This window comes from Colletotrichum costaricense, assembly GCF_030867565.1.
Source record: "Colletotrichum costaricense strain IMI 309622 chromosome Unknown Scaffold_6.1, whole genome shotgun sequence".
Taxonomy (NCBI): domain Eukaryota; kingdom Fungi; phylum Ascomycota; class Sordariomycetes; order Glomerellales; family Glomerellaceae; genus Colletotrichum; species Colletotrichum costaricense.
Window position 1 is genome coordinate 286,685 of NW_026848235.1, and position 24,066 is coordinate 310,750.

Consider the following 24,066-nt stretch of genomic DNA (forward strand, 5'->3'; position numbering starts at 1 on the left):
TGACGACGACAGGTATGGAAAGCTACGTTTGGCTCATGATGGCATGAAGAAACGATGAGAACTTGGACTCCTGAACGGTATCCCGTTGTAGTCGTTCCTATGGGGTTGGTGGTCATCGCTTCTGCTTTCCATATAATTGATCGACCACCGATCATTCTTTACTCCGTGACTATGGGCATTAACATCGTCCCGAGCCAAGACTCGGTAGGCGATGAATAGCCATAAGCCTCTATTAAGTCTTCTCCTACCTGCCTAGACTTGCCAACTTGGGAAAGTTGGCGTTAATGAGAGCAAACAGACTCATGAGACCTGGACCCCATGAACCGGCCGTAACAACAGGCCGTCATCTTTAACTGTATTTTCATCTATCCTATCAGATGCACCAGCAAACCAAAGTCCCAGCCGAGGCGTCGTACACAAAGGTGGTCAATGTCACCCCAGAACTCAGTTGTCGGGATTCAAAGTTGGGGTCGACGGGTTGAACGCGGGGTCGACAGGCATTTCGCAGGATGCTTCGGCCAAGTTGATGTTTTGTCGATTAGTGATTACTTACATGCAGTGGTGAATCTGCCGAGGCTCCCTCCGCGAACTTCAGACAGGAGACATATAAGTAGAATGACAGAAACTGATAACAACCGCTGTTTACGTTGCATCATTGACGGCAATTTCACCTTTGATAGTAAATCACAAGCACTCATAGAACAGATTCGCAAAAAACAATGGCCTCATCCCCAAATAAGCTGCCCGAATCATACGCTTCGTTCAAGTACGATGGCCTACTCGTCTCCCATGTCCCAGCGAGCTCCTCATCCGTTACAAAGGTCATCATGGTCACCCTCAACCGGCCCAAAAAGTACAACGCCATGAAGGGAGACATGTTCACCGGCCTCGAGGTGATCTTCAACACCGTCAGCGAGGACCCGCGGGTCCGCGCGGTCGTCATCACGGGGGCAGGCAAGGCGTTCTCCGGAGGGGCGGACCTGGATGTTGGGTTTATGGGTATGATGGCCCTCAAGGAGACGGAGGAATCGATGAGGGATTTTAGGGATTGGTGAGCCTTGCCTGATTCCAAAGCCATAGAAACAGTAATCCCGCAGGATACTTGACGCGAATTCGGACTGATGCATACTTCACTCTTCACACAGGGGTGGACGCGTCGCGCTGGCAATCTCAAACTGCAAGAAACCCACCATCGCCGCCGTCAACGGCCCCGCCGCCGGCGTCGGTCTGACCATGATCCTCCCGGCCACGATCCGGGTAGCCTACGAGGGCGCGCGGTGCGGCTTCCCCTTCTCCCGGCGCGGTCTCGTCCTCGAATCCTGCAGCGCCTTCTTCCTCCCGCGCCTCATAGGCCTCTCGCGCGCCAACCACGTCGTCGCGACGGGGGACATGTACCCCGTCACGGATCCGCTTGTCAGCGGGCTGTTTTCAAAGTTTTTGCCCTCGCCGGGGGAGACGGTGGAGTACGCGGTGAGGTTGGCGGAGGATCTGGCGGAGAATACGTCGTTGGTGAGTGGTAAGTTGATGAGGGATATGATGGTGTATTGTCCGGCTTCGCCTGAGGGGGCGCACGTGTTGGATTCGAGGGTGTTTGTGCAGCTTGCTGGGACGGAGGACAATGTTGAGGGGGTGAAGAGTTTCTTGGAGAGGAGGAAGCCTGAGTTTACGGCGTCTGTTGATCGGGAGAGTGTTCCGTTCTGGCCATGGTGGGATAGGGATGATGGGCGGTTTGTGAGGCAGTTGCAGAAGGCTGCTAAGCTTTGATGAGAGTGAGTGGTGAGAGTGAATGGTGAGAGTGAGTTGAGACACATCGTGTAATTCTGTGAACCTGGGCAAGATGAGTAGATTGATTGACAGCCGGAATCGGGAATTTCTACGCGTATCTAAGCATTTTAATACCTCTTGAATATCTTCAGTTGAGTATTACCAGAATCTATAGTGGGGTGATCTCTGCATTGTGTTCGTCTGGACTCGAGATTCGACAAGTTCATGATACGGTCACTCATGTGAATAGCAGTCCGTCTTCAGCCCCAAGCTTTCGACGTGGTCTAGAACTTTGCCCTTCAGGAGCCTAAAGCTCTCTCATCGTGATGAAGGTGAGAAAAGAGTGACACGCTCATGTTTACATGTGAGCGCACGAGGTGTGACAGGCGTCGTCCAGCGCATCCGCTAACGATTTAAGCACCGTGACACCCTAGTCCCGATCTTTAGGATCTTCTTGGGGGTGGATCCCCCGGATCGATCGCTAGTAGCTTCCCCCTGGGCGTAGTGGGCGCAGGTGAACAACAAAGAGGCGCTTTGCGGGTGGTGACCTCATTAAACTCAATGTCACAGCGTCATAGACGCCATAGCTACACATTTCTCGTCCCATATTTGACCCGCACGCGTCCGCATGCCAGGTGGGATGTCTCTACTGATGTGATGAGATAACGAATCTCTCCTTTGACATTGATGGCATCTCAGGATCCAAATCGTGACCTTGAGCAAAACGGCTCCAAAACCATGTCGCAAAACGGAAATACAGGCAAGGATGGGCGGAAGAGGGTCCTCGTTGTCGGCGCCGGTGCTGCTGGGTAAGCAAAACTATCAAGACGAACGATTGTAATTCGCACGGCGAGAGACTCACATGTCGTAGCATGTCGACAGCGTACCATCTCTCGAACCACCCGGACAAGTTCGATGTGACCCTCATCGACTCGGTCGATTACTGCGGAGGGCAGGCCTTTTCGATGCCCATTAACAAGGAGCGACACGGCGCGAGCTGGTTCAACCAGGGTGTACAGGGCGGCAGCTACATCTTCCACCACACGCTGACCATGTTCGCCCGCCAAGGCTACCACGCGGATCCCGTCAAGCTTCAGGTCTCCTTCGGTAAGGACGATAAGTTCTGGACCAACGTCTTCCCGACCGAGTTCATCGAGAAGCACCAGGCCGAAGTCCGCAGACTGGCTTTCATGCTCAAGATTATGAGATGGTTCGAAGTTTTTTTCGCATTACTGCCGTTGAAAGTTGTCTTCAAGCTGTTTCGATTTTCAGACGAGTTCACAAACGTCGTGGGATTGCCCATGACTGCTCTCTTCCTTGGTACTGGCAACGCGACGCCAGAGGTGCCCGCCATCATGCTGGAACGTCTTTGTACTTCGCCAACTTACGGAATGTGGTACCCCGCCGACCCGAACAGCGTCGCCTCCAACCAGCCGCCAATGGTCGTCTTCCCCAACTTTACCGATTTCTATACTACCTGGAAGAAGGACCTTGAGTCTCGAGGCGTGACTGTTCGCTTGTCGACGGAGCTCACTGAGGTTGTCCACCGCAACAAGCGCGGCGTCCTCGTAAAGACCAAACCCCGGACCCCCGTGGAAGACGGACATAACCCCGTTGGCGGCGACCCAGACGCAATCGAGTCAGAGGAACACTACGACGAGATCGTCATGTGCGTCCTTGCCGACACCGCTAAGAAGATCCTGGGCAAGACCTCATCATGGCGCGAGCGCAAGGTGCTCGGCTCGGCCACCTTCTCCGACGATATCACAATTACTCACAACGACGCCGACTACATGAAGAAGTACTATGAGAACTTTTACGACGAGAAGAAGGCTGTAAAGACACTCGGCAAGAAGGGCGAGGTTGACGAGTCATCCCGCCTTGCGTTCGCCAAGGACAACTTTAGACCCATGTACTACATTCGCATGTACGACGATGACCTTTCCAAGCTGGAGATGTGCTTTGACACCACCAACTACCAGTCCCAGTTCCCCGACAAGGTTCCCTTTGAGCAGCACGTCTTCCAGACCATCTACCTGAACAAGGACCGCGACCGCAAGCACTGGACCGACAGCGAGATTGACAAGGACAAGATCATCCGCGCCGACTGGTGGCATCAGCTTTGCCACACATGGAAGCACTACACCTTTGTCGTACCGTGGATAATGTTCCTCCAAGCTAAGAAGCGCGTCCGTTTCGCAGGCTCATGGACTCTGGTCAATGCGCACGAGGTCGCCATCATGTCTGGTATTGCTGCCGCTGTCGACATGGGCGCGGATTACCCCGAGGATTTGGAGCACGACAAGTTTGCGCTCTTGTGCTTTAGGCTCTACTATCTGTTGGCGTATGGGAAATGGTATCGTCGCAAGTTCAAGGACAGCAAGAGCCAGAAGGCCAAGGATGGCGCGAGCTGGGCTTCTGGGTTGTACGGAAGTGTATACAAGGGTCCTGGTGTGGCTGAGCAAGAGAGATCGGTTTGGAGGGAGGAGGTTAAGGCAGGGCGAAGCACGGAGAACCTGGCGGCTGGGAACAACGGGCGGAGTCAGCCTTAGAATCGAGAACGGGGTAGCGGATATAGAGTCTTTTGTATGAAAACGAGAGGAGACTTGCTAATCAATGACAAACTATATCACCTAGCTATTTTGCCGTCACAAGGAAACAATCGTGGGAAGCCTGAAGGGAAAGATCTCAACCAACCAGGGCTTAACTTCACTGGCAGACGGGCATATTCGGGAACTTTAAGATTCCCATGGCCGACACAAACGCCGGTCCCACCGTACAAGAGCCAAAACACGGGGCTTCCATGGAGCCCACCTCACCAGCAGGATACCTCTTGTCGTCCACCACAAGCTGCGTACCGCAACCGAGTGTCTCTCGATGCGGCACGGAATCTTCAAAACTAAGCTTTCACCCCGCACAGCACAAACAAGACCCTGAACTTGTTCTGGGCCAGGTCGCAAGTGCCATCAATCTCAAATTCGTCGATACGGACCGAGTTGTGGCCGCAGAGATCGTCGTGCTTGAAGGCGACGTAGCCAAAGTCGTTGCGCCCTTCTATAAAGGCCGCTGACCAACCCGCAAGGCATATCTCGCCTGACGGCGTCGGCTCAGGCTCGGGTTCCCTGGTGGCGGTGGGCTCGGCCGGAATGCCACATCCGGTCCCAGCTCGGGCCTTCCGGGTCCGATGCCGCCGCCAACTCTTCTCAACTTCCTGAATCGTTCGGCTTGGTGTCAGCTTTTCTGTGAAGGATTCTTCAGTTACCTAAAGTAGGTAGGTATCGCCCACCGGCTAGATCTACCAGATGTCAAGATACACAAAGAATAATAATTAGAAAGACGAAGGGCTCCACATACAATTTGTTGCCTTGCGGCGGTGAATTACCTCCACATCGGCAACCTCAAGCATATTCTTCTCAGCAGAGAGTAATTTGTGTCAGATAGTCATTTCGTCTTTACTCGTTTGCAAACTTAACGAACCCTTTCAGCTGCAACGGTAAGCATAGTCTTCTATACAGGGGATGTTCTTATGTCAGATATTTGATTTAAACTTCGCTCGCTTGCTGGCTTGGCAAATCATGTAAGCCGATGTGCATGTACAAGTGAGCCAGCGTCGTCCAGATAGGGCAAGCGAAATCAAGATGCATTTACTCTGGGCGCTATTTTCGTGCAAGGAAATATCTTCGACCCTCAGCCCCGAGTCCAGACACCTCCAGATTCTTTTGACCCGCTGTTTGTTCTTGACAATGGATTCAGCAGTCCTGGTTCTGGCCCATGACTGGCTCTGACTGCGAAGAGATCAGGGCCTTATCGGCTCTGAATTCCCTCAAGTAATTTGCCATTTATAAAAAACAAAAGCAGAAAATACCGCAGGACAGTTATACAAACTAGGATGTTGATTAGCCAAGACAAACTAACGAATAACCTAAGATCTCACTTCAACTATGTTCTGCTACGCTCTCTTAGGCAGCTGCTTTTGACAGCCCATACTCCGGAATCAACAGCGGATGTTAGCAAAAACGTGCAGTGCAGTCTTTCACCTCGCAAACAATCCTTTGTCTATCGGAGTCTCTGCGCATAGGCTCAATTGTTAGGAGTCAAGTATATAACTTGTGTCCCCCATTGTTAGTCGGTCCATTTGATGTATTAGCCCGAAAGCAAGCTGCTAGATTCTCAGCAAAAGACACTATCCTTCGCAGATATGTCGTTATCCACATCCTCGCGACGAGGGCAGCATGCTCTAGCAAAAACTGCTCTCTGGCTTCTTGGGGCAGCACTTTTCTCGCCCTCTCATGCTCTTACGCTGAGACAGAGTGTCGAGCCCCCTACGAAGCTTCCGGAATGGGCTACGGAGAACGATCTTCGCCACCAACCAGCTCTTGGTAAGATCGCTTCTTGCAATAGAGCTGGTAGCTGCCTGTTTTCCCACTGCTAATATCTTTTCAAGACTTTGATACTGATGGCTGCTACAATGTGCCTGCTATTGGCTGCGACAAGCGTGTTTCTGAGGGTTTATCTGAAGGTAGTGGCGAGTGGCAAGGCTGCCGTGACGAGGCTGATCTTGACAATTCCAACGTTTAGTAAGTTAGCTCCTCGATCATCATTCACTCGACTGTTTGATGCTGACCAGATTGGCCGTAGCTCACGGCAGCGATGTAATAATGGCTGGTGTGCTTACATGTATGACTATTACTTTGAGAAGGACTACGCTATCGGGCCCGGTACTGGACACCGCCACGACTGGGAGCATATCATTGTCTTGGTACCAGACGACAGCACCGTACAAAAGATAGTATGTGCCTCGGCACATGGCGGTTACGACTGCAAAAATGCGGACGAGGTGCGATGGCACAATGAAGTCCACCCCAAGGTATGATAGTAACTCTGAACCCGTGGTCGTTCATCGCCTAACGTGTATTGATAGATTGTTTACCATAAAGACGGACCCTCAACACATGCCTTCCGATTCGCAAATGAAGCGGATGACCAGTTGGAGAATCACAAAAAGGAGTGGCAGCTTGCTGATTTGGTCAGTTGGAACGGGTTCCCTACGCCGGATCATCGCAACATTCTGGAGAACCATAATTTCGGAAGTGCAAGTTTCGGGATAGGTCATCAGTTTGCGGACAATTTGGGGAAACTCGTTGATCGACAATGTGACCAGCACCCTAGTGGTCAAGTCATTTGTACCAATCCTCTTCTCCGGATTGAGTTTGACAAAGACATCGACGAGGGCTCGCCTGGCAACCTACCTCCTAACAACGGATGCAATCCTCCCTCTGACCCTGAGCCCGAGCCTGAACCTGAGCGACCAGACCTGCGTGTGCTACCTTTAGGAGACTCGATTACCAACGGCTTCGGTAGCAGCAGCAATGCTGGGTACCGTGGCTACTTCTACAACCTCGCCACTGAGGTTCACAACGTTGTTGACATGATCGGTTCCGTTCGGTCAGGCGATGCCGACGATGCCGACCACGAGGGCCATAATGGTGCCACAATCGCCGAGATTTCCGGGTACGCAGAGCGCGTTCTCTCACAGCGGCCCAATGTTGTTCTGCTACATGCGGGCACCAACGACATGGGCAGCGATGCTGGTGCAGTTGGAGCTATTGACCGCCTGATGAACCTGGTGGACATGATCATCGCCAAATGTCCCGATGCAACCGTGCTCGTGGCCCGCATCATACCATCCACCTCCACAAGCATGCAAGCTCGTATCAACGCCTTTAATGACGGCGTTGAAGATGCTATGAACGCCCGCGCGGACGACGGCAAGAAGGTGCTAGTCATTCGCATGGACGAAGCTGTCGGCACGGCGGATCTGATCGACGGGCTGCACCCCAACGATCTAGGCTACATTATCATGGCTACCAACTGGTGGAACGGCGTGCAGCAGGCGTTCGAGAATCGCTGGATAGACGATCCTGTTGCGGGCCAGCCTCCGGGCAACGGCGGTGGCGGTGTCGTGTGCGGGACGGTGCCCACCTGGATCCCTCAGGGCACAGTCGCGTCCGGCGGTGGGCTCGGAAGCGCGGCCCTCGAAAATAACGCCACTGCTGTCTTCATGGCGGATATTGACGGCGACGGGCGGGACGACTACCTCCACGTCAGTGAGAACGGCGAGGTTTACATGTACTGGAATATTGGCAAAGCTCCCGACGAGGGTCCAAATGCTGGTAAGGTTCAGTGGCAACCTGTCGGTGTTATTGCGAGTGGTGGCGGGGCACAGGGACACCAGGTTCGCTTTGCTGATATCGATGGTGATGGTCGTTCCGAGTTTATCTGGGTCAAGGATTCTGGATCTGCGACGGTGTGGTGGAATAGGGGCTTCGCCTCTGATGGCCAAGTCAAAGTTATCTGGGGTCCAGGCGCCGGCGAAGAGATCGCCACGGGCATTGGAGACGGCCAAGGTAAGTCGCTACTTTACTTCAGTCACTGCTTTCTTCGGTTCAAAACCAAAACTAACCTTAACTTTGATGTACAGGTGTGCGCTTTGCTGATATGAATGGCGATGGCAAAGCGGACTTCATCCACCTCGCAGAGAATGGCGCGGCTACCCTATACATCAACCAAGGGCGTCGCGAAACAGGCGGCTGGGGCTGGTGGAACTGGGGCGTGATCGCTAGTGGAGTCGGCACCAGCCGTGAGAATATTCGTTTTGCTGACTTGAACGGTGACGGTCGTGATGACTACATCGCCGTTGAGAGTGCCACAGGCGGGCTGAATGCGTGGTATAACCGCGGCCCGCAGAGCCAGAACTGGGCTGCCGTCGCTCCCTTGGTGTGGTGGAACCCGGGATCAATCGCTTCCGGAGTAAGCTATTTACCAAATTGGTCAACCTCTAATATGGTGACGTTTGGGGACTTGAATGGAGACAGTAGGGACGAGTACTTATACATTGGAGTCGAAGATTCGAGTGTTTATGCATTCCTGAATGGATGCTGAGGAGTAAACGTAACATTCTAGATAAGTAGTTCGTTCTCATGTCTAAACTTAGTATTACTCACTTCAGTAATGATATTTCACCCCTGCCTTCCAGGAAGACCAAGGCAAGATGGCCGAGCGATGTGAAGTCGTCCAGTCTCTTCTCTCCCTGCCTGTCAACTAGAAAATCTTCAAGTCGGCGACTGAAGCTGCAAAAGATGGATGTCGCGCGAGACGACACGCGCACTCGCGCGAGACTGCGAAGCTCAACCTGTTGCTACTCAGGATACAAACCCGCCAGGAAAATCAAGGCAAGATGGCCGAGCGGTCTAAGGCGCTAGCTTCAGGTGCTAGTCAAGTAATTGGCGTGGGTTCGAATCCCACTCTTGTCATATTCCTTTTGATTTTTGACCCTATGGATAACTATGTCCATCATCTCACCATTTTAGCATAAAAACAGCTGTTGAAACTCATTGTGGTTGACATTGAAGACATTTTCAAAGTTGGTCCTGGACATCGGCCGGCCAGCAACGGCTTTGGGTCCCACTTATGCCGAGTCCGGGCTTCCGCTCCGATCCAGCACTGTTTCCGTGCCAGAGTAATGATCTCTTCACTCCAGCCATGACACAAGGAATAGCAACGTTTTCGAATAGGGTGAAATCGATTGATAAATATTGCAGACTGGCCCTTATCTGGCCTTCATTTGAATCTTAATCTTCTGCGCCACCTGCTCGCTGTTCCAAGTCTCTTGCTGTTTCTTCGCCTTGGCTACCACATCCCTCTGTTGTGGGAGCGGCAAGTGCGACAAGACCTGTCGATCGGCTGGGCGAAGCGTGGCTAATTGCTTCTCGAAAATTCCGTTCCGCTTGACGGCTGCTGCCGTCAGACCCTTCTTGCTATCACCACTTGCTGTCAAGGCTGTCGATGCGTCTTCTCTTAGTGAACTTTTACCAACCAGCAGTGAGTCGCTGGATTTCCTCTGGCCTTGAGTAGACTTCCGGTGATTTTTAGCTTTCTTCCTATTTCGGTGCGATACGACCTTTCCAGATGCCAACTCTCTGCTGTCTTCGTCCGAGTCGGCGAAACGCCAGCATCCAAAATTGTCCTCGCTGTCTCTGCCACAACTAGAGCCGAGATCATAAAAGTCTCTAAATTCTGAGTCTGGCTTGCCAATGTCGATCCGACAGTGTGACTTGCCCGTCATGTGCTGCCGAACGGCCTGGGCTGTGTTCCTGACGGAGCTGCAGTAGAGACATTCCTTGTAGTCGACCATGACGAGATGACAGTATTTGATCAACGTCTCCAGGTCTACTATCAGACTTTCGAGATTCGGAATAGAGAGCCCATGGCGCTTCTGCATGTGCAGCATGCTTTCTGCGAATTCTGTGCTGAGCTCATTGCAAAAGAGGCACTGGCTGGGGTTGAAGATGTCTTGGGGCGCAGTGTCTTCGCCGGATGATTCAGTGTCATGTTCATCTGTGTCAGAGTCTGAAAGAGATGCCTCTTGAAGTCTTTTGCTGAGAAATTCAGTGGCGTTCTCGAGTTCGGCGACGGGGATCGACCGCGAGACCGATAGTTCTGACATGATGAGATGATGGAGGCTTCTTGAGCTATCCAAGGAGTGTCTTGCTGGACGTATAACACCTCAGCGACGGGGGAGATGATGAAGACTTGGATCATGTACATGCTGATATAAAATGGGACTTCATGGCATTTTCACCGGTCTTATAATGTGCGGTTAAAATACAATATCCACGAGCACAAGGTCTAGACCCAAGTTCGTTGGATGGAAGGAAGAACAAATGGGCCCAGAACGCCGCTGAAGTGCTTCACGACCTTCCTGTTTGCGTAACTTGCCGTATGACTGCATAAATAGTGCTCAAAGAGGCAGTGGAGTGGCGGTATTACGGGATACTTTTGGTAATCAACCAATAGGTCTTTCGCCGTGTCCCATGGAGGAGATTACCAACAAAACAGACTTACTTATATTCGGTCAGCTAGAAACTCTAAGTATACGAATACATGTAGCGAATGTGGGCAAAATAGGATGTCACGAACGGCGCATTTCCATGTTTCTTTGGAGAGGGGTTCTCTTCAATTTTTGTGGCGCGACATCGAACAGAGCAGAGCTACGTCCAGGGACCTTACACTCTAGAAAAGTGGTAGTACATGGTAGACTTACATTACCAGCGCGATTGAGAATCAGGCTGGCGTGTATAGGAGCACTCATTACCATGGCACTGATACTATAGGTACCTTGTTCAAGTGCAGCGATTGAGCTAGACCATCATACTCATAACAGTTCTTGGTGCATTCCACATATCAAGTCAAATTGCCTAAAACTACATAAGGTCAAAGATGATTATCTAGAAGGCTTAATGACGGGAAGACTAGCACAAGGCCAGGAAGGGTTGGTCTCTGGCTTGCCAAACTCGACATTGCCAACAATGGTGTAAATGTTGTTGCAGAGCGGCATCTTGACGTAGCCAGGCACGCGAATGCCGTTTCCAAACCACAAGCTGGATCCCTCGCTAGGCTGTATGTTGGTGTAATTCATGTTGAAGTTGTTGTTCATCCGGCCGCCCTCGACCCAGCCTCCATACACAGCGGCGACGATATCTTCCTTTGTGACACCACCCCACTGCTTGCCATCCATGGTGTCCGTACCAAAGAGGGCAGAGAAGGGGTTGTTTTCACTGGGTCTGATGGAGGGGTGACCGATGCTCAACTCCACACCCTCGTTTCTGATGTCAAGAAGGTAGAAAAGGGCGCCGTTGTAGCAGGCAGCAGCCCTCTCGTGCGAGTCGGCAGGCAAGAATGGCCAGAGAGAATCGTCTCTCTCGGTCTTGCCCATCTTGCAGGGGAGACCGGTTTGGCTGGTGCTGCATGTTAGTAACGGCTCGTTGAGGTGCGCTAGAGAGTGGGCAACATACAGGACGAAGGGTCTCCGAGCCGAGGGAACAGTCTCCCAGGCAGCAAGCATGAGGTTGGGGTAGAAGAGCTTCTTGATCACCTTGGACATCTCCCTGAAGTCAATGTCGTCGGGGGTGGCAGACATGAGGCCGTTGTCCAGCGCGGCAGTCAAGAACTTGATCGTAGCGTCATCTCTGGGAGTAAAGATTCTCTTGAGGTACTCGACCTCAGCTGCCTTCCAGCTGTCGAACACGTCGCCCATCATAGCAGACAATGTTCCATAGGCAGGCTTGGGTGAAGCACCTCTGTTTGCTGGCGTCAGTGATCCGAATCATCGTGAGCTATAATTTATGAAGTTTGAGACTTACGGAAGGAGGAAATCCTTTCCAATAGCCCAACTGGTGAAGATTGTGTAACTGCTGGTTGTGGTGATTTGAGATCGCATTGTCTGAGTGAGGAAACTCTGGAACAGGGCCGAGTACACAACTTTTCAAATCGTTAGCTTTGATGAACCAATGACATTAGAGAGTTCTTCGGGAGACTTACAGATGTTATTGGTGTAAGCTTGCGCAATACCAACGACTCCGTATATGACGTTGAGCATAATTCTCTGCATTCTCGCCGAAGAGTCGCTCTCTGCAAGAGGGACAGAGAATTTCTCGGCAAAGAGACCCATCTCGGACTGAATGTCCATCTGTGCCTGGTCGAGAGCCTCGAAGTACCGACGGTGGAACTGAGTCGGTCGTTAGTCGCTGTTCGCACACGTACAACATGTAATGTCTTCCATTGGGATGTGGGACTTACTTGGTGCATCTTGGAGAAGGAGTTGAGAATCAGATGGCCAGCGGGGTACTTGGTATCCTCGCACGTCAACGACGTTGAGCAAGGCACGTCAAGCAGCTGCGTGCATCGCCACATCTCCGGGCCGCCGAGATACCACGACGCGAACTGGCTAAACTCGAACTTGACCTCGTTCGGGCCAGAGTCGTACTCCTTCCAGGCCTTGAGTACCTCGTTGAGGGCCTCAGTGGCGCCGGCTGCCGCCCATCTCTTGTCAGGCAAGGCCTTTGCATCAATGACCGTACCTTGGCACTTGACGGTTTTCCAGTCCACGGCGGCGGCGGCTAGAGCCGTGGCTGAGGATAGCCAGACGGCTACGAATGAGAGGCGCATTGGGAGAAGGACTTCGTATCGAGACTGAAGGGACGTAGAGGGTTGCAGAGGAGCTCTACCTGCGAGTATCAGCTCGATCCGAAGCTGCTGGTGACTGACATAGTCTTATACATTCCTCATCAGGCGTCTCCATGATCGGCAGTCAGTGAACTCAGAAGTCTGGGGCGACGACGCATAGTGCTTGCCTGACACATCCTTAGTCCGTCCGCAACTTTTCCGCTGGGAAAACCTAGACTTGGCAAATTGTGGAAATTCAGTCTGCGGTAATTGACAAGACTTCACGATTGTCTCTCCTACGGAGGTTTCCGAAACTTTGATCGAAAATCTGATTAGATGTGATTGATCACTTTATTTCCGTTAATCTCGGTGACTGATCGGCAATAAGGCGGATTGCTGAGCACGGGAGTTGTAACAAGGATAGGGGCGTTCTGAAAAGTTTATCTAGACTTTAGTACCGACATTGACCAAGACCTGGCTCGTCAAGCTGGCTTGCATCTCTAGTAGAGTATGTGCTATTGAAGTGTCACTAGCAAACATTTTCGAGGGATCAAAAGAATCATTGACGACTGATACGGGGCAACTCTTTCTAACTTCTGCATCTCGAAGTCAACTCTTTTCTTCCAGGTTTATGGCACTTTGAGGTAATGGGGACATGAGTTTCTACTATCGCCAGCCCGGGGAACATCGTCATATCTCTCCTTGCTAGGCTGTCTTTACAGAAAGCATTGAAATGGTGGAACTATCCAGGTGCTCGCGCTCATGTTAGATTATAACGACGAATCACTTCGTGACTAACTCGATCACATAGCTGGGCAGAAAATGGCATTTTTTTCGCCTTTTTGTTTACCGCATGTTTCGCTATCCTTCTCATTCCTCGCTGGGTTGATCGCGGTTTTGAGAGCTGATCACTGATGGGGCCAAGCGTTTTTGCGTTTTTACGTTTCTTTCAAGTCTGTGCTTCTGACAACGATCAACAAAAGTTGTTGCCAAGACCATGTTGAAAAATTCAGAAAAGCTTGTCATGGGCATTTTGCCCTGTCATCGGCCCAAGCATGAGCTGATTTCTCGTAGGCAGATCTAGGTTAACAGTGTTGTTGGTTCGATGCCCGGTACCTGTCTACCCCTGATGGGCAAAAACCTTGTCCTCCCAGGACGAACTCCTCCGTCGCAGAAAGAGCGAATATCTCTCGGAAATGAGCGCCGCTGTCCGACAATGAGGCGGACCATGACTGCAAAGAAGAGGTGGATGAGGGTGCGAGGAGAAGCTGACGGAGACCGAGCCGATACGAAGGTTGTCAACCGACTGAGACTAGCAATAAGTTTCTACATATAATAGAGCTGTGCTGGGGCCTGGCTTTCGAGCCCGTGGCCATTTGTTTAGTCCTGCCTCCTTCCATTCAATACAACCAGCACTGGGTCGAACTTCTCCATCGAACAACTCGTAGTTTACAGATCAAGATAGAGAATGTTGCTGTTCACGAAAGCGTAAGTTACCCTCAACGATCAAACACAAATGCGACATGATACTTGTAAATTCGAGAAGACACTTTGCTAATATCACGGCAGCAACATTTGGGCTTGTTTGGCTCTGGTCCAGCTATGCTCTGCCACCGCGATTGACGTCACCGGTCTCAGCCCGCGTGGTGCCTACCGTGACGACTCTGGCAGTTCAGACTGTCTTCAAGTTGGTTGTGATACCTCGGTCTGCGCCAAAGACCCTGTCGATGCTCTTGCTGTCGCGTCGAAGGGAGTGAGCCTCATCTTGGGTCCCGATTGTGCTGGATGGGCTGAAGGAAGTCCTTCCGTGGTGCAGGGGGACAAGTCGTGCCCTGCGGGAACACAACTCTACCGTGGAGATTTGAGGGTTTGGCGCGCGTGGAACAATGTTGGAACGAAGTTCACAACCACATTCGTTGCATGGGAACAGTTCAAGGGTGCTACTTGCTGGGGTAGGAAGGATGTCACTTGCGTCAAGGGCCCAAAGCAAGTCCCGGATCCGAACACCGGCTTATGCGGACCATGGGCCCTGTAAACTGACTTCGGGCATCACTCGAAGGGATGACATGGGAGGCTATCAAAGGGACAATCGCGTAATTGCATAGATAATATCCAACCTCAACGGCACACAAAGAAGAAATCTTTTGAGTCTGGCTACTTCTACGTCGACACTTGAATCACCACCATATTCCCCTCAAGTCCTGTCGGCTTGAATGCAAATGCAACGCTCGGGTGGCTCAAAACGAATATGGGCAAGCATTGATCCATGAACATGATCTACGAAGATCTGTTCAAGGCACTGAATGCAAAGAGTGCTCCAGAACCATGGTTGATGTCCGCCTCAAATGTAGAGAACGTCTTATGGCGAGGCAGTATGAGAATGGATACATCACCCACGGCCTAGTCGGGTATCAACCCTGACCGCGCCATAGTGCTTCAAGAATCGTCCCCAAATAGGAGGAGAATACAATCTCTTCCTGCCAGCTCTGGCTATGGGCCACAGGACCCGGCCAGCTCCATCTTCCCAACCAATGGGCCGCTCGCCACCGTAAGCCTGCTCGAATTCGGGAGCGGCACTCATGTAGCCCGGGTCAACAGTGTTCATGGCCACGCCTAGCTTCCAAGCCATCGGCGCCTCCGTCTCCGTAATCATATTCAGCCCAGCCTTTGACATATTGGTGTGAACATGCTTGCTGTTTTTAGCGGAGCTGCGTTGAGTTGACTCGAATATACCTTCTCTGGATGAGACGTTGACAATGTGACCACCTTTTCGCATCGAAGGTAGCAACTCCCGGATCAATATCAGAGGCACAAAAGTGTTGACGCTGTGTGCCGTGATGACATCCTCATAAGGGATCTCCGAGAGTGACTGAACCCAAGATGATGGGGCTGATGTGTCTGTGCCAGATATTTGCAACTTAGACATTGAGTCGGAAACGGACGTGCTTTTCGGAGCTGAAGGCCCAGCAACACTACCAGAAACCTTTCCTTTCACCCCATCAGGAAGGCTGCTGGCACCACCTCGTACACGGGGTGTGTAACCTTGGCGTATGACCACACCTTTTCCATCGTCCGACGGCTTGTCAAGCAGAAACTGCTCATGTTCAATGGCGCGTTCCTCTTTCTTAAGGGGATCCGTAAGAGTTTGAGCGGCGTTGTTGATCAGATAGTCAAGATCCCATCCTTCTTGCTGTAGAACTTTCTTGATGCTTTGGACCAGAGCGAAAGCATCAGCTGCTGCTCGGAAATCCGCCCCAATGATCCTCAATCTCTGGGCCCAGTCATCAAAGTCTGCCTCCTGCCGGTATCGCGAGAGCGCATCTTCGGGATAACGTGACGACACGATAACAGCAGCACCGCAACGGAGCAGCCGCAGGGCCGTGTGGAAGCCGAGATTGACGCGTCCACCAGTAACGACAGCGGTCTTGTCATTTAGTGACATGTTCTCGGGTAGCGACAAAGCTCTTTCCGCGAGGTTGAACTCTCCACAAGGAATGCACATCGATCCCAGTTCTGGATGTGGGTTATCGAGAACCATGCGGCAGACGTAGCAAGTTCGTTTCCGACTGCCCATTGGCATATGTCGGTGCACCCGATCATACGGATTATCGTTAGTGGCTTCTGAAGGCGTATCGGAGAGTCTTGTCTTGATGGTCTCAATCATTTGCTCGAATAGCAGTTGGCGCATACCTGGATCAAGGATGGGCCAAAGGTGGAATGAGACTCTTTTAGATTCAGCTGAAGATGACGGAGGCATGTAAAGAGCGAGAAGGCTGGGCAGCTCTGTTTCGTCTTTTGCAGCCTTTTTCGACAGGTCAAAATCATATCGTAGTTGGTTTGCGACATCTTGAAGTCGTGAGTTCGCGATGAAGTGTTGATAGTCGGACGGTCCCAGAAGAACACTTGGGGGGTCCTCGGCCACTTCAGGAGGACTGGCAGTTCTCTCCTCGGAGGGCTGGTGTGCAGTGCTCTCCTTCATACTTGAAGCTAGTTCGGGGAATCGACTTTCTATTTGTTCAACGACACGCATAAAAGACTCAAGCCACTCCAATTCTGCCGGAGTACTAGGCATGGTGTTCTTGAGCTCTTGAAGCTTCACCCCTTTAGTCGAGCTCAAGCGCGGGAGGGTATCTTCGAGGATGCGAATGCTTTGGATGCCGTCTCTTGTCTTCTGTAGGTCCAAAGAGTAGTCTAGCTCTTCATTGACAGCATGGAATAGCTGGAGACACCAGTCGTATGGTACCAGTATTGGGTGGGCGTACCGAAACGACCATAGTGTACGTCCCGCTCTTCGAGCGTACAAACGTAGTTGCCGAGGAACATGAGCAATGTTCTTCCGTGGGGTTTGAGGTGCCAAGGGAGTCTTCAGGTACATTGGGAACTGCTCGTAGAGATTGGCCAGACGGTGGAGCTCTGATGCCTTTTCATCATTGAGAAGTATCTGTGCCTCGGCAAGACGGGGAATAATTTCGACGCAATCGTCAGGTTTCCAGCCTTTGGCGCGAAACCCCGCAACAGTCCGCGGATGTTGGAAAGCTGTTGAATCTTTGGGTTTGGGCAGATACTGTATGACGGCGTAGAGCTTGGTGCCACGATCCCGAAATTTTTCCTTGTGAAGTATCATCCTGGAGAAGGCGCGCACCAGGTCATCTTCGAGAACAGCTGTGGGACGTGGCCAGTCCGGCAAAGCAGAGGATGAAGCCTTGGCATGTCGGGGCCTAAATTCAGAGTCTGGCTTCGTTGCCATAACGAGCTGTCCCTCTGATAACAAGGAGAGCCTGTTCAAAGCTACCCAGGATTTTGCTAAGTGGCCGAGATGTTGATCGCGTAGTACCACCCATGCTTTGCTGTTGCCGAGAGCTGACTGAAGGGACGTGCCGTGAGGAGAATTTGCGCCATACTGAGTTCCCAGAAGGTCGAGGATGCGGTGATATGGGAGGTCGGCGAGGACAGGCTCAATGAGCTCAGCCGGGGTGACCGAGAGTTGCCGGGCGATTCGAACGATTCTTTGAGGGAGTAGGTCATCCATCATTCTCGTGAAAGACAATCATCTAACCCCTATGGAGGCAGAAAAATCGGGCAAGTAGAGTTCAGATTGGATTGCCAGGTCGAAGTCTGGCTTGTGACGTTGTGGACATATAACTGCCCTGGGAAGCTGAACGTGATTGCTGTTAATACATATAATTTGAATGTCGCCAAGCAACGGACATGTAGCAGTAGAAGTGACTCGACAATGAGGAGAGAAAGGTAGGATGCCAAGACAGTCTCCAAGTTTCTATTGGCTGTGATGACTTGACGGTCAACTGTAGAATGCTTACTCCGTACTTCCATGGTGGTAATCCGAATCGGGAAAATGCACGAACCCCTGGAATGACGCAGCTGACGGCTGCTGCCTAGCGTGGAGAACACTGGCCTCATCAGCACCATGAAATTGAAGGGCGCAAGTTGGAGTAGCAAGGTGTTGCAGATTTCCACGAGCCTCCATGCTATTCTGCTGCGGGTTGTCAACATGTCGGGTCAGACCAGATCGGTCATTCGAGATGGGAATCAAAAGGTCGACTTGTAGAAATGTCGGAGCGAAGGGCGCGGGTGAGTCAAATCAAATCCGCTACTTGTGCTATTTTGATGCCCTGTCCAGTGCAATCGCCCGATCGAATCATGCAGCAACACCAGCAATGTACGCTCAGCCCCTAGTCAGACGCTGCATTTCTTTTCTAGCCAACACCCATACTACTATAGTTATGCTCTACATCGAATCAGGAAGGTTTTCGAACCTGATCTTTGGCTCATTTGTCACATGTTATCGCATGAACATCGCCCGCTCTTACTCCAAGCTTGATAGCGTCTTAAGAATCTACATGTACGCATATTGGAAAAGGATAGCTGGGGATATTGGCGTGAATCAATGACTCCGCAGAACGTGGATGACTACATGGTTACACAAATTCCGATTCAAAAGCACAAACGATTTGGTTCAGATCATTTTCATAGTTCCTCTGTCGCGACGGTAGGCAGGTTGAATTCCACAGGGCTTGGGATAAGGGTGCTAACTTCCTGATGTGGCCAACCAAGTGAAGGACGCATGGAAAAATGGATAAGTTGCAATATAAAGCTCACATTGCAGACATTCCGGTCATCACAGGGACCCATTGCTTGAAGTTCTTTCGTTCTTATCAAACACATGCATAAAACTATCCAACTCCGTAATTCCATCAGTAGTCGAGAACTTCTTTCAAACTGTCTTGTGCTCAGCTAAAAGATTGACAAACTGGTCTATCTTTCGTTTCCTCGTTTCTGGACGTCTCGTCGTCTCGATCCGCCACAGGAAGGCATACCGCTGTGTCTTATTCAAAGCATCAAAGAACTTGTTTGCCTCATTGTTGCGGCGCAACGCCTCCGCAAAGTCTGAAGGCACTTCCATCGTGCTTGCAGAAGAGTAGGCTCGATCCCATCGCCCATCGGCCTTGGCGGCGTTAACCTCAGCCTGTCCAGCTGGTCTCATGCGTTCTGCTTGTGTCAGAGCCGCAACTTTGTCAACGTTCCTCTTTGACCAGAGACTGTTCTTCCGTCGTGGTGTAAACCTCTGGACAAAGTGCTGCTCGTCGAAGGCTTTGCGTTGCCCGTCGATCCAGCCGAAGCAGAGCGCCACATCGAGCGCTTGATCATACGTGACTGTTGGCTTTTCGGCGTTCTTTTTGGAAATTTTGAGCCAAACGCCCAGTGCATTTTGGTACGAGTTCTCCAAGTAGCTCTCCCACTTGGAGTGATCCTCGAAGAGCAGCGTTGGGATTGACTCCGAGGAGTTTGGTGGAATAATTCCATTGCTAGCTAGCATAGGTAAAGATCCTGCTTCGTCCTTGATCTCAGCTTGTAGACTTGCTCTGGTACGTCTCGGCATGGTCGTCGATGAGAACTTCGGCTGGGGACGTTGCTGTGTACGGCGTTGGGCGAGAGGGCTGTGTAGCAGTGATCCTTTGCTACACCAAAGACTTGTATACAAAGACCTCAAGTTTGATTTAAGAGTCGCTTTCATGAGTAAGTAAGCCAGGGGCCAATGGTTTGGCAGAAGTAAGATGTTGTGGAATGAAACTTTGGGGTTGGGATAAGGCACCTGGATACCCCAAAAGCCACCTTCCTGGGTTCAGGCTAGTCTACTTGGGGACGGCGGCTGCAGGTACCCATCTCCGCTACGGGTGTTAGGGGGTCAAGGGACGGAACCCTAACCATAGTCTTGGTAATGAGTTCTTATGCCAATACTCCGTTTGACGTGTTTCCAGATGGTGTACAGTTCCTTGAACTAGATTTCCCCGGATGCAGGCTGCAGATATGCGGACTTGCAAGTGATAGAAATGACAAAATCCACCTGCTACTTGTTGTGTTTTGGAACTATGCCTGCGTGATTTTGTGTGTATGCCTTGAATCCAGTCAGCTTCCGTATCTACTTGTAAATTACCATAGTCTCCGTATCTTCGAACGGTCAAACTCAGTCAATATAGTGCCCATTCGTTCCACGAGTAAGGTTGACGTGTTGGACGGAACGAGGCAAATACATTTTGGTATCTTACAACCTTGCGGCTTCATTCTTGGCACTATCAGTTACCTCAGGCCGGTCGAACTATTCTTCACTCCCGGTTCGCAACCTTCAAAACCTATCTCCGGAAGCGAAAGAGGTGCCCGGATGGTTTGGTTCATATAATTTGCTCACGATGTCGGCGAGAACAAGACGTACCGGGCTGGAAGGGTGTCAAAACCGGGAAGGTTCTTGCTGCTGACCCTATATAATCGCTTCTTCTGCAATATTTCTTTTGCTTTTCTTTCCAACTGGCATCCTCCATACTCAATCATCTTCCCACCGCCTCAAACACTCATACCACTCTATCTTACTCAGTCTTACCGCCCGCAGTTTGACTGCATTGCTTCAGTATCTTGCCTCCAGCATCACCTGACACACTTGTCATCATCGGTTCCCTTTCAGACGCTTCATTTATCAAGATGGATTACACGTCCGACTTGTTGTTTAGCTCAGCGCCGAGATATGTGCGCAAAGAACAGTCCCACAGCAACGACGACGATAAGAGTCACAAGATCTTCTCCAAACACATCGTCGTTCAGGGTATCGATATACCTGACAACATGGCTATTACTAAGAGAGGTTTTATGGGACTGCCGTTCCTCCCAAACATCGCGTCTGATTCACCGAGAGACGAGCTGAAGGCAACCAGCGCTAGAGACGATCTAGATTCCTGGGCAAATCTACTTCGTCGATATGAGCCAGCCGAGAGCATGGCCAACTTGATTAAGAGCTGCTCTTCATGGATCAACATAAGTCAGCTCGATCCCTCATTGGAGAATCTCACACAAGTCAAATTGGCACACACTGTGTACGCGACACTTAAAAACGCCAACTTCGACTGGTGGGCAACACGGTGTCGTTACAAAGCTTACGAGGAAGATTCTGAAGCCGACGACCTTCCGTTCTCGTATTCTCGCTGGCCAAGCCCCCCTCTCGGCACCTCAACAGCCATTGAGTTCCAATGGAACCCCGACCAAAAGGTTCTCAATTGGTTCGATATGATCACAAATAAGACAGTGGAGTGCTCCTTTGAGCAATTCACCGATGGTACCGGGATTCTCGAGTCCATGGAGGACCACGAAGCCTTCAACCATTGGATTGAACTCCGCAAGAAGTGCATATTGAAACTTTGCAAGGAGCCCACCTTGAAGCGCCTGGGAACAACCATTTCCCGCCCCAGAGCCCAGAAGCTCACCGAGGCTGCAGCCCGACGTACACGAGTTGCAAAGAAGATGAGAAAGGAGTGCAAGAAGGGGAAGGGAAGGAAGAATTGAGGAGAGCCAAAGGCTCAGGTGCGAATCCACGCGATCTCGGCACAGAGATGGATTTATGAAATTGGGAAACTTGATTAATCACTTGAAGGTCTTCGTGGGATCATGGACCGTGAAGGCAAGATGCTGTAATTGCCCAGAACGGTTTTGAATACAACTGTACATCATTACTGTCTACATTAATGCATTACACATTATCCCAAGCCATGCTTACTTGGCCATTCCTACTTGCTTGATGTGTAATATTGAGTACGTGTATCAACGATTACCGTACAAGTCCGAGTTCTCTTATCACCTGTGATGACGATGACGGAGTCAGTAGAGTCATAAGTAAAGAGTCAAGTTCGCAAGCTGCCGTGTATCTCAGCCAACTGACGCTTCCAAATTGATTGCCTCGCGGCTGGCTATCGCTTAGTATTCCTCCCAGAACGGCGCAAGGAATATCTGAGGAAACAGTAAGAACCCATCTGGCTTCCCTCAGAATCTGCTTCTTTCCACTCCCGAGGCTGTGTCTGGCCTGACAATCCATTCCGAACCTTGCTCGTCGGGCCTTGACGGTTAAATGTGACTTTGCGTGATGTTTGCTTTTTTCCAACGTAGCCCGACGACATTAGACATGCAAGTGGGATGAATGGAGTAGTACGCCAGTGCAGGCTTTCGGCGCCGGGACTAACATGGAGACTGGGGACCCGGCATCTCGTCTGCAAAGCTTGTCTACCACAACCAGGGAACCCTTGACTCGTCATAACATCTTCGTCTCTAGCTATGTCTCATCCACACTTTGGCTGATGTACGGATGTACGGGAACCAAATTTGGACCAGGGATGATCTGGCTAAAAGCCACGTGGGGGAGGGGTTCAAACAGTCCAAATTCGGACGGCTTCATTCCGAGGTTTGAAACGAAAAGCAGTTATATATCAACGATGAAGCCCGAATGCCTCCAGCCTCGAGAATAGTGAGAATCCTCGTCAATCCACCGAAGTGAGTTTGCATTGCGGGTTTTCGTAATGCTGGCATACCTGCTGTTTCTCTGGGCAACGCTCGCCCTCGCCATCCCAATTGACGATAACCTCTACGAACGACAAGACGACAATCACTGGGTCGTGACATGGACGTCTATGACCCAAGAGGTGGAACAGAGTAATCTTCCACCTTCACCATACGTATGCTGCCTTCTTCCTCTACACCGTGCCTGTACTAATATGACTCTCGTAGAATGAAGGAAGTGTTCAGTTCCGCAACGCGACGCTTCGCCAGACCTTCCACGCTTCTATCGGCGCATCACGCATCCGTTTCCAGCTTACAAACACCTTTGGGGGTTCAGATCTGCCCATCACAGCAGCCTCCGTCGCCTTTCCACTCGGCGGAGCCGCAGGCGTATCTGGAATTGATCCTGCCACCATCAAGGGACTCACTTTCTCCGGGTCTCCGTCTGTGATTATCAAGCAAGGCGCGGTCGTTTACTCTGACCCGATAGACTTTAAGGTGCAACCGCAGGCAAACATCGCGCTGAGTCTGTACTCCCAGCAAGGCCAGTCTGGGACTCGTATCACGGGACACCCCGGCAGTCGCACGACGTCATGGATGCAGACTGGAAATCAGGTGAATACATCGTCTATCGGAGGTGCTAGCACAAAGCACTGGTATTTTGCTAGTGCTGTGGAAGCGTGGGCTCCCAGGAACACGTCTGCGATGATTGTTCTTGGAGATAGCATCTCGGATGGACGTGGGAGCGACGATGACAAGAACAACCGGTTAGCCACGGCCGTCTCATGACAATCTCAATCAACTGATATCTTCACAGCTGGCCCGACCTTCTTCTGGCACGCCTGCAAAAGGAGGGAATAACAAACCTCGCCATCGCAAACCAAGCAGCCGGCGGCAACGCAGTCCTCAGCGGCGGCCTCGGCCCCACCCTCCTAACCCGCTACTCCCGCGACGCGCTCACCCAGCAAGGCGTCTCCCGCGTTCTCATCTTTGAAGGCGTAAACGACATCGGCGGCGGCGGTACCGATACGGGCTCCCAGCAGCGCATCGGCGACGGGCTCATCGGCGCGTACCAGAAGATCGTGGCCGACTGCAAGAAGGCCGGGCTAGCTACCGTCGGGGCGACCATCACGCCGTTTGCGGGGAGCGGGCAGGCGTACTCGAACGCGGAGAGGGAGCGGACGCGCGTGAGGGTGAATAAGTGGATTTTGGAGAGCGAAACGTTTGATCATGTCGTGGATTTTGCGGGATTTATTGGTGATGGGGATAAGTTGAAGGCGCAGTTTGATGGTGGTGATCATTTGCATCCGAATGTGGCCGGGTATCAGGAAATTGCGACCAGGTTTCCGCTGGATGTTCTGAAAGGTTGAAGAGGGGATACGTGAATAACACGGCACTCCTTGGATAGTCCTCAAACTTCGTACATAAGCTTGACTCGGCAACTCATCAAAATGCGACGTTTGAGTC

At 51.4% G+C, this 24,066-nt stretch overlaps 11 protein-coding genes across 11 annotated transcripts; 6 read left to right on the plus strand and 5 right to left on the minus strand.

Annotated features, from left to right (window-relative positions):
• Nucleotides 1-719: 719 nt before the first annotated feature.
• On the plus strand, nt 720-1,764 carry CCOS01_06310 (uncharacterized protein; the record flags this gene model as incomplete). Its single annotated transcript, XM_060454479.1, has 2 exons — nt 720-1,051; nt 1,146-1,764. The coding sequence occupies 2 exons, from the start codon at nt 720-722 to the stop codon at nt 1,762-1,764; spliced, it is 951 nt and encodes a 316-aa protein (XP_060314179.1).
• Nucleotides 1,765-2,502: 738 nt separating this feature from the next.
• On the plus strand, nt 2,503-4,316 carry CCOS01_06311 (FAD dependent oxidoreductase; the record flags this gene model as incomplete). Its single annotated transcript, XM_060454480.1, has 2 exons — nt 2,503-2,573; nt 2,636-4,316. The coding sequence occupies 2 exons, from the start codon at nt 2,503-2,505 to the stop codon at nt 4,314-4,316; spliced, it is 1,752 nt and encodes a 583-aa protein (XP_060314180.1).
• Nucleotides 4,317-4,663: 347 nt separating this feature from the next.
• On the minus strand, nt 4,664-5,265 carry CCOS01_06312 (uncharacterized protein; the record flags this gene model as incomplete). The annotated part of the gene is made up of 3 exons (XM_060454481.1): nt 4,664-4,975; nt 5,147-5,173; nt 5,242-5,265. 3 exons carry the CDS (start codon nt 5,263-5,265, stop codon nt 4,664-4,666), a joined length of 363 nt encoding a protein of 120 aa, XP_060314181.1.
• A 697-nt stretch (nt 5,266-5,962) lies between these two features.
• CCOS01_06313 (uncharacterized protein) lies at nt 5,963-8,706 on the plus strand (the record flags this gene model as incomplete). Its single annotated transcript, XM_060454482.1, has 5 exons — nt 5,963-6,143; nt 6,209-6,341; nt 6,403-6,631; nt 6,686-8,171; nt 8,246-8,706. 5 exons carry the CDS (start codon nt 5,963-5,965, stop codon nt 8,704-8,706), a joined length of 2,490 nt encoding a protein of 829 aa, XP_060314182.1.
• Nucleotides 8,707-9,373: 667 nt separating this feature from the next.
• CCOS01_06314 (TRI15) lies at nt 9,374-10,270 on the minus strand (the record flags this gene model as incomplete). Its single annotated transcript, XM_060454483.1, has 1 exon — nt 9,374-10,270. One exon carries the CDS (start codon nt 10,268-10,270, stop codon nt 9,374-9,376), a length of 897 nt encoding a protein of 298 aa, XP_060314183.1.
• Nucleotides 10,271-11,047: 777 nt separating this feature from the next.
• CCOS01_06315 (uncharacterized protein) lies at nt 11,048-12,904 on the minus strand (the record flags this gene model as incomplete). Its single annotated transcript, XM_060454484.1, has 5 exons — nt 11,048-11,903; nt 11,967-12,084; nt 12,145-12,331; nt 12,403-12,830; nt 12,883-12,904. The coding sequence occupies 5 exons, from the start codon at nt 12,902-12,904 to the stop codon at nt 11,048-11,050; spliced, it is 1,611 nt and encodes a 536-aa protein (XP_060314184.1).
• Nucleotides 12,905-14,236: 1,332 nt separating this feature from the next.
• Nucleotides 14,237-14,803, plus strand: CCOS01_06316 (uncharacterized protein; the record flags this gene model as incomplete). Its single annotated transcript, XM_060454485.1, has 2 exons — nt 14,237-14,256; nt 14,338-14,803. The coding sequence occupies 2 exons, from the start codon at nt 14,237-14,239 to the stop codon at nt 14,801-14,803; spliced, it is 486 nt and encodes a 161-aa protein (XP_060314185.1).
• A 354-nt stretch (nt 14,804-15,157) lies between these two features.
• CCOS01_06317 (uncharacterized protein) lies at nt 15,158-17,800 on the minus strand (the record flags this gene model as incomplete). The annotated part of the gene is made up of 1 exon (XM_060454486.1): nt 15,158-17,800. One exon carries the CDS (start codon nt 17,798-17,800, stop codon nt 15,158-15,160), a length of 2,643 nt encoding a protein of 880 aa, XP_060314186.1.
• A 1,200-nt stretch (nt 17,801-19,000) lies between these two features.
• On the minus strand, nt 19,001-19,666 carry CCOS01_06318 (uncharacterized protein; the record flags this gene model as incomplete). Its single annotated transcript, XM_060454487.1, has 1 exon — nt 19,001-19,666. The coding sequence occupies one exon, from the start codon at nt 19,664-19,666 to the stop codon at nt 19,001-19,003; it is 666 nt and encodes a 221-aa protein (XP_060314187.1).
• A 1,094-nt stretch (nt 19,667-20,760) lies between these two features.
• On the plus strand, nt 20,761-21,615 carry CCOS01_06319 (uncharacterized protein; the record flags this gene model as incomplete). Its single annotated transcript, XM_060454488.1, has 1 exon — nt 20,761-21,615. One exon carries the CDS (start codon nt 20,761-20,763, stop codon nt 21,613-21,615), a length of 855 nt encoding a protein of 284 aa, XP_060314188.1.
• Nucleotides 21,616-22,619: 1,004 nt separating this feature from the next.
• CCOS01_06320 (uncharacterized protein) lies at nt 22,620-23,969 on the plus strand (the record flags this gene model as incomplete). The annotated part of the gene is made up of 3 exons (XM_060454489.1): nt 22,620-22,775; nt 22,828-23,366; nt 23,417-23,969. 3 exons carry the CDS (start codon nt 22,620-22,622, stop codon nt 23,967-23,969), a joined length of 1,248 nt encoding a protein of 415 aa, XP_060314189.1.
• Nucleotides 23,970-24,066: the final 97 nt, after the last annotated feature.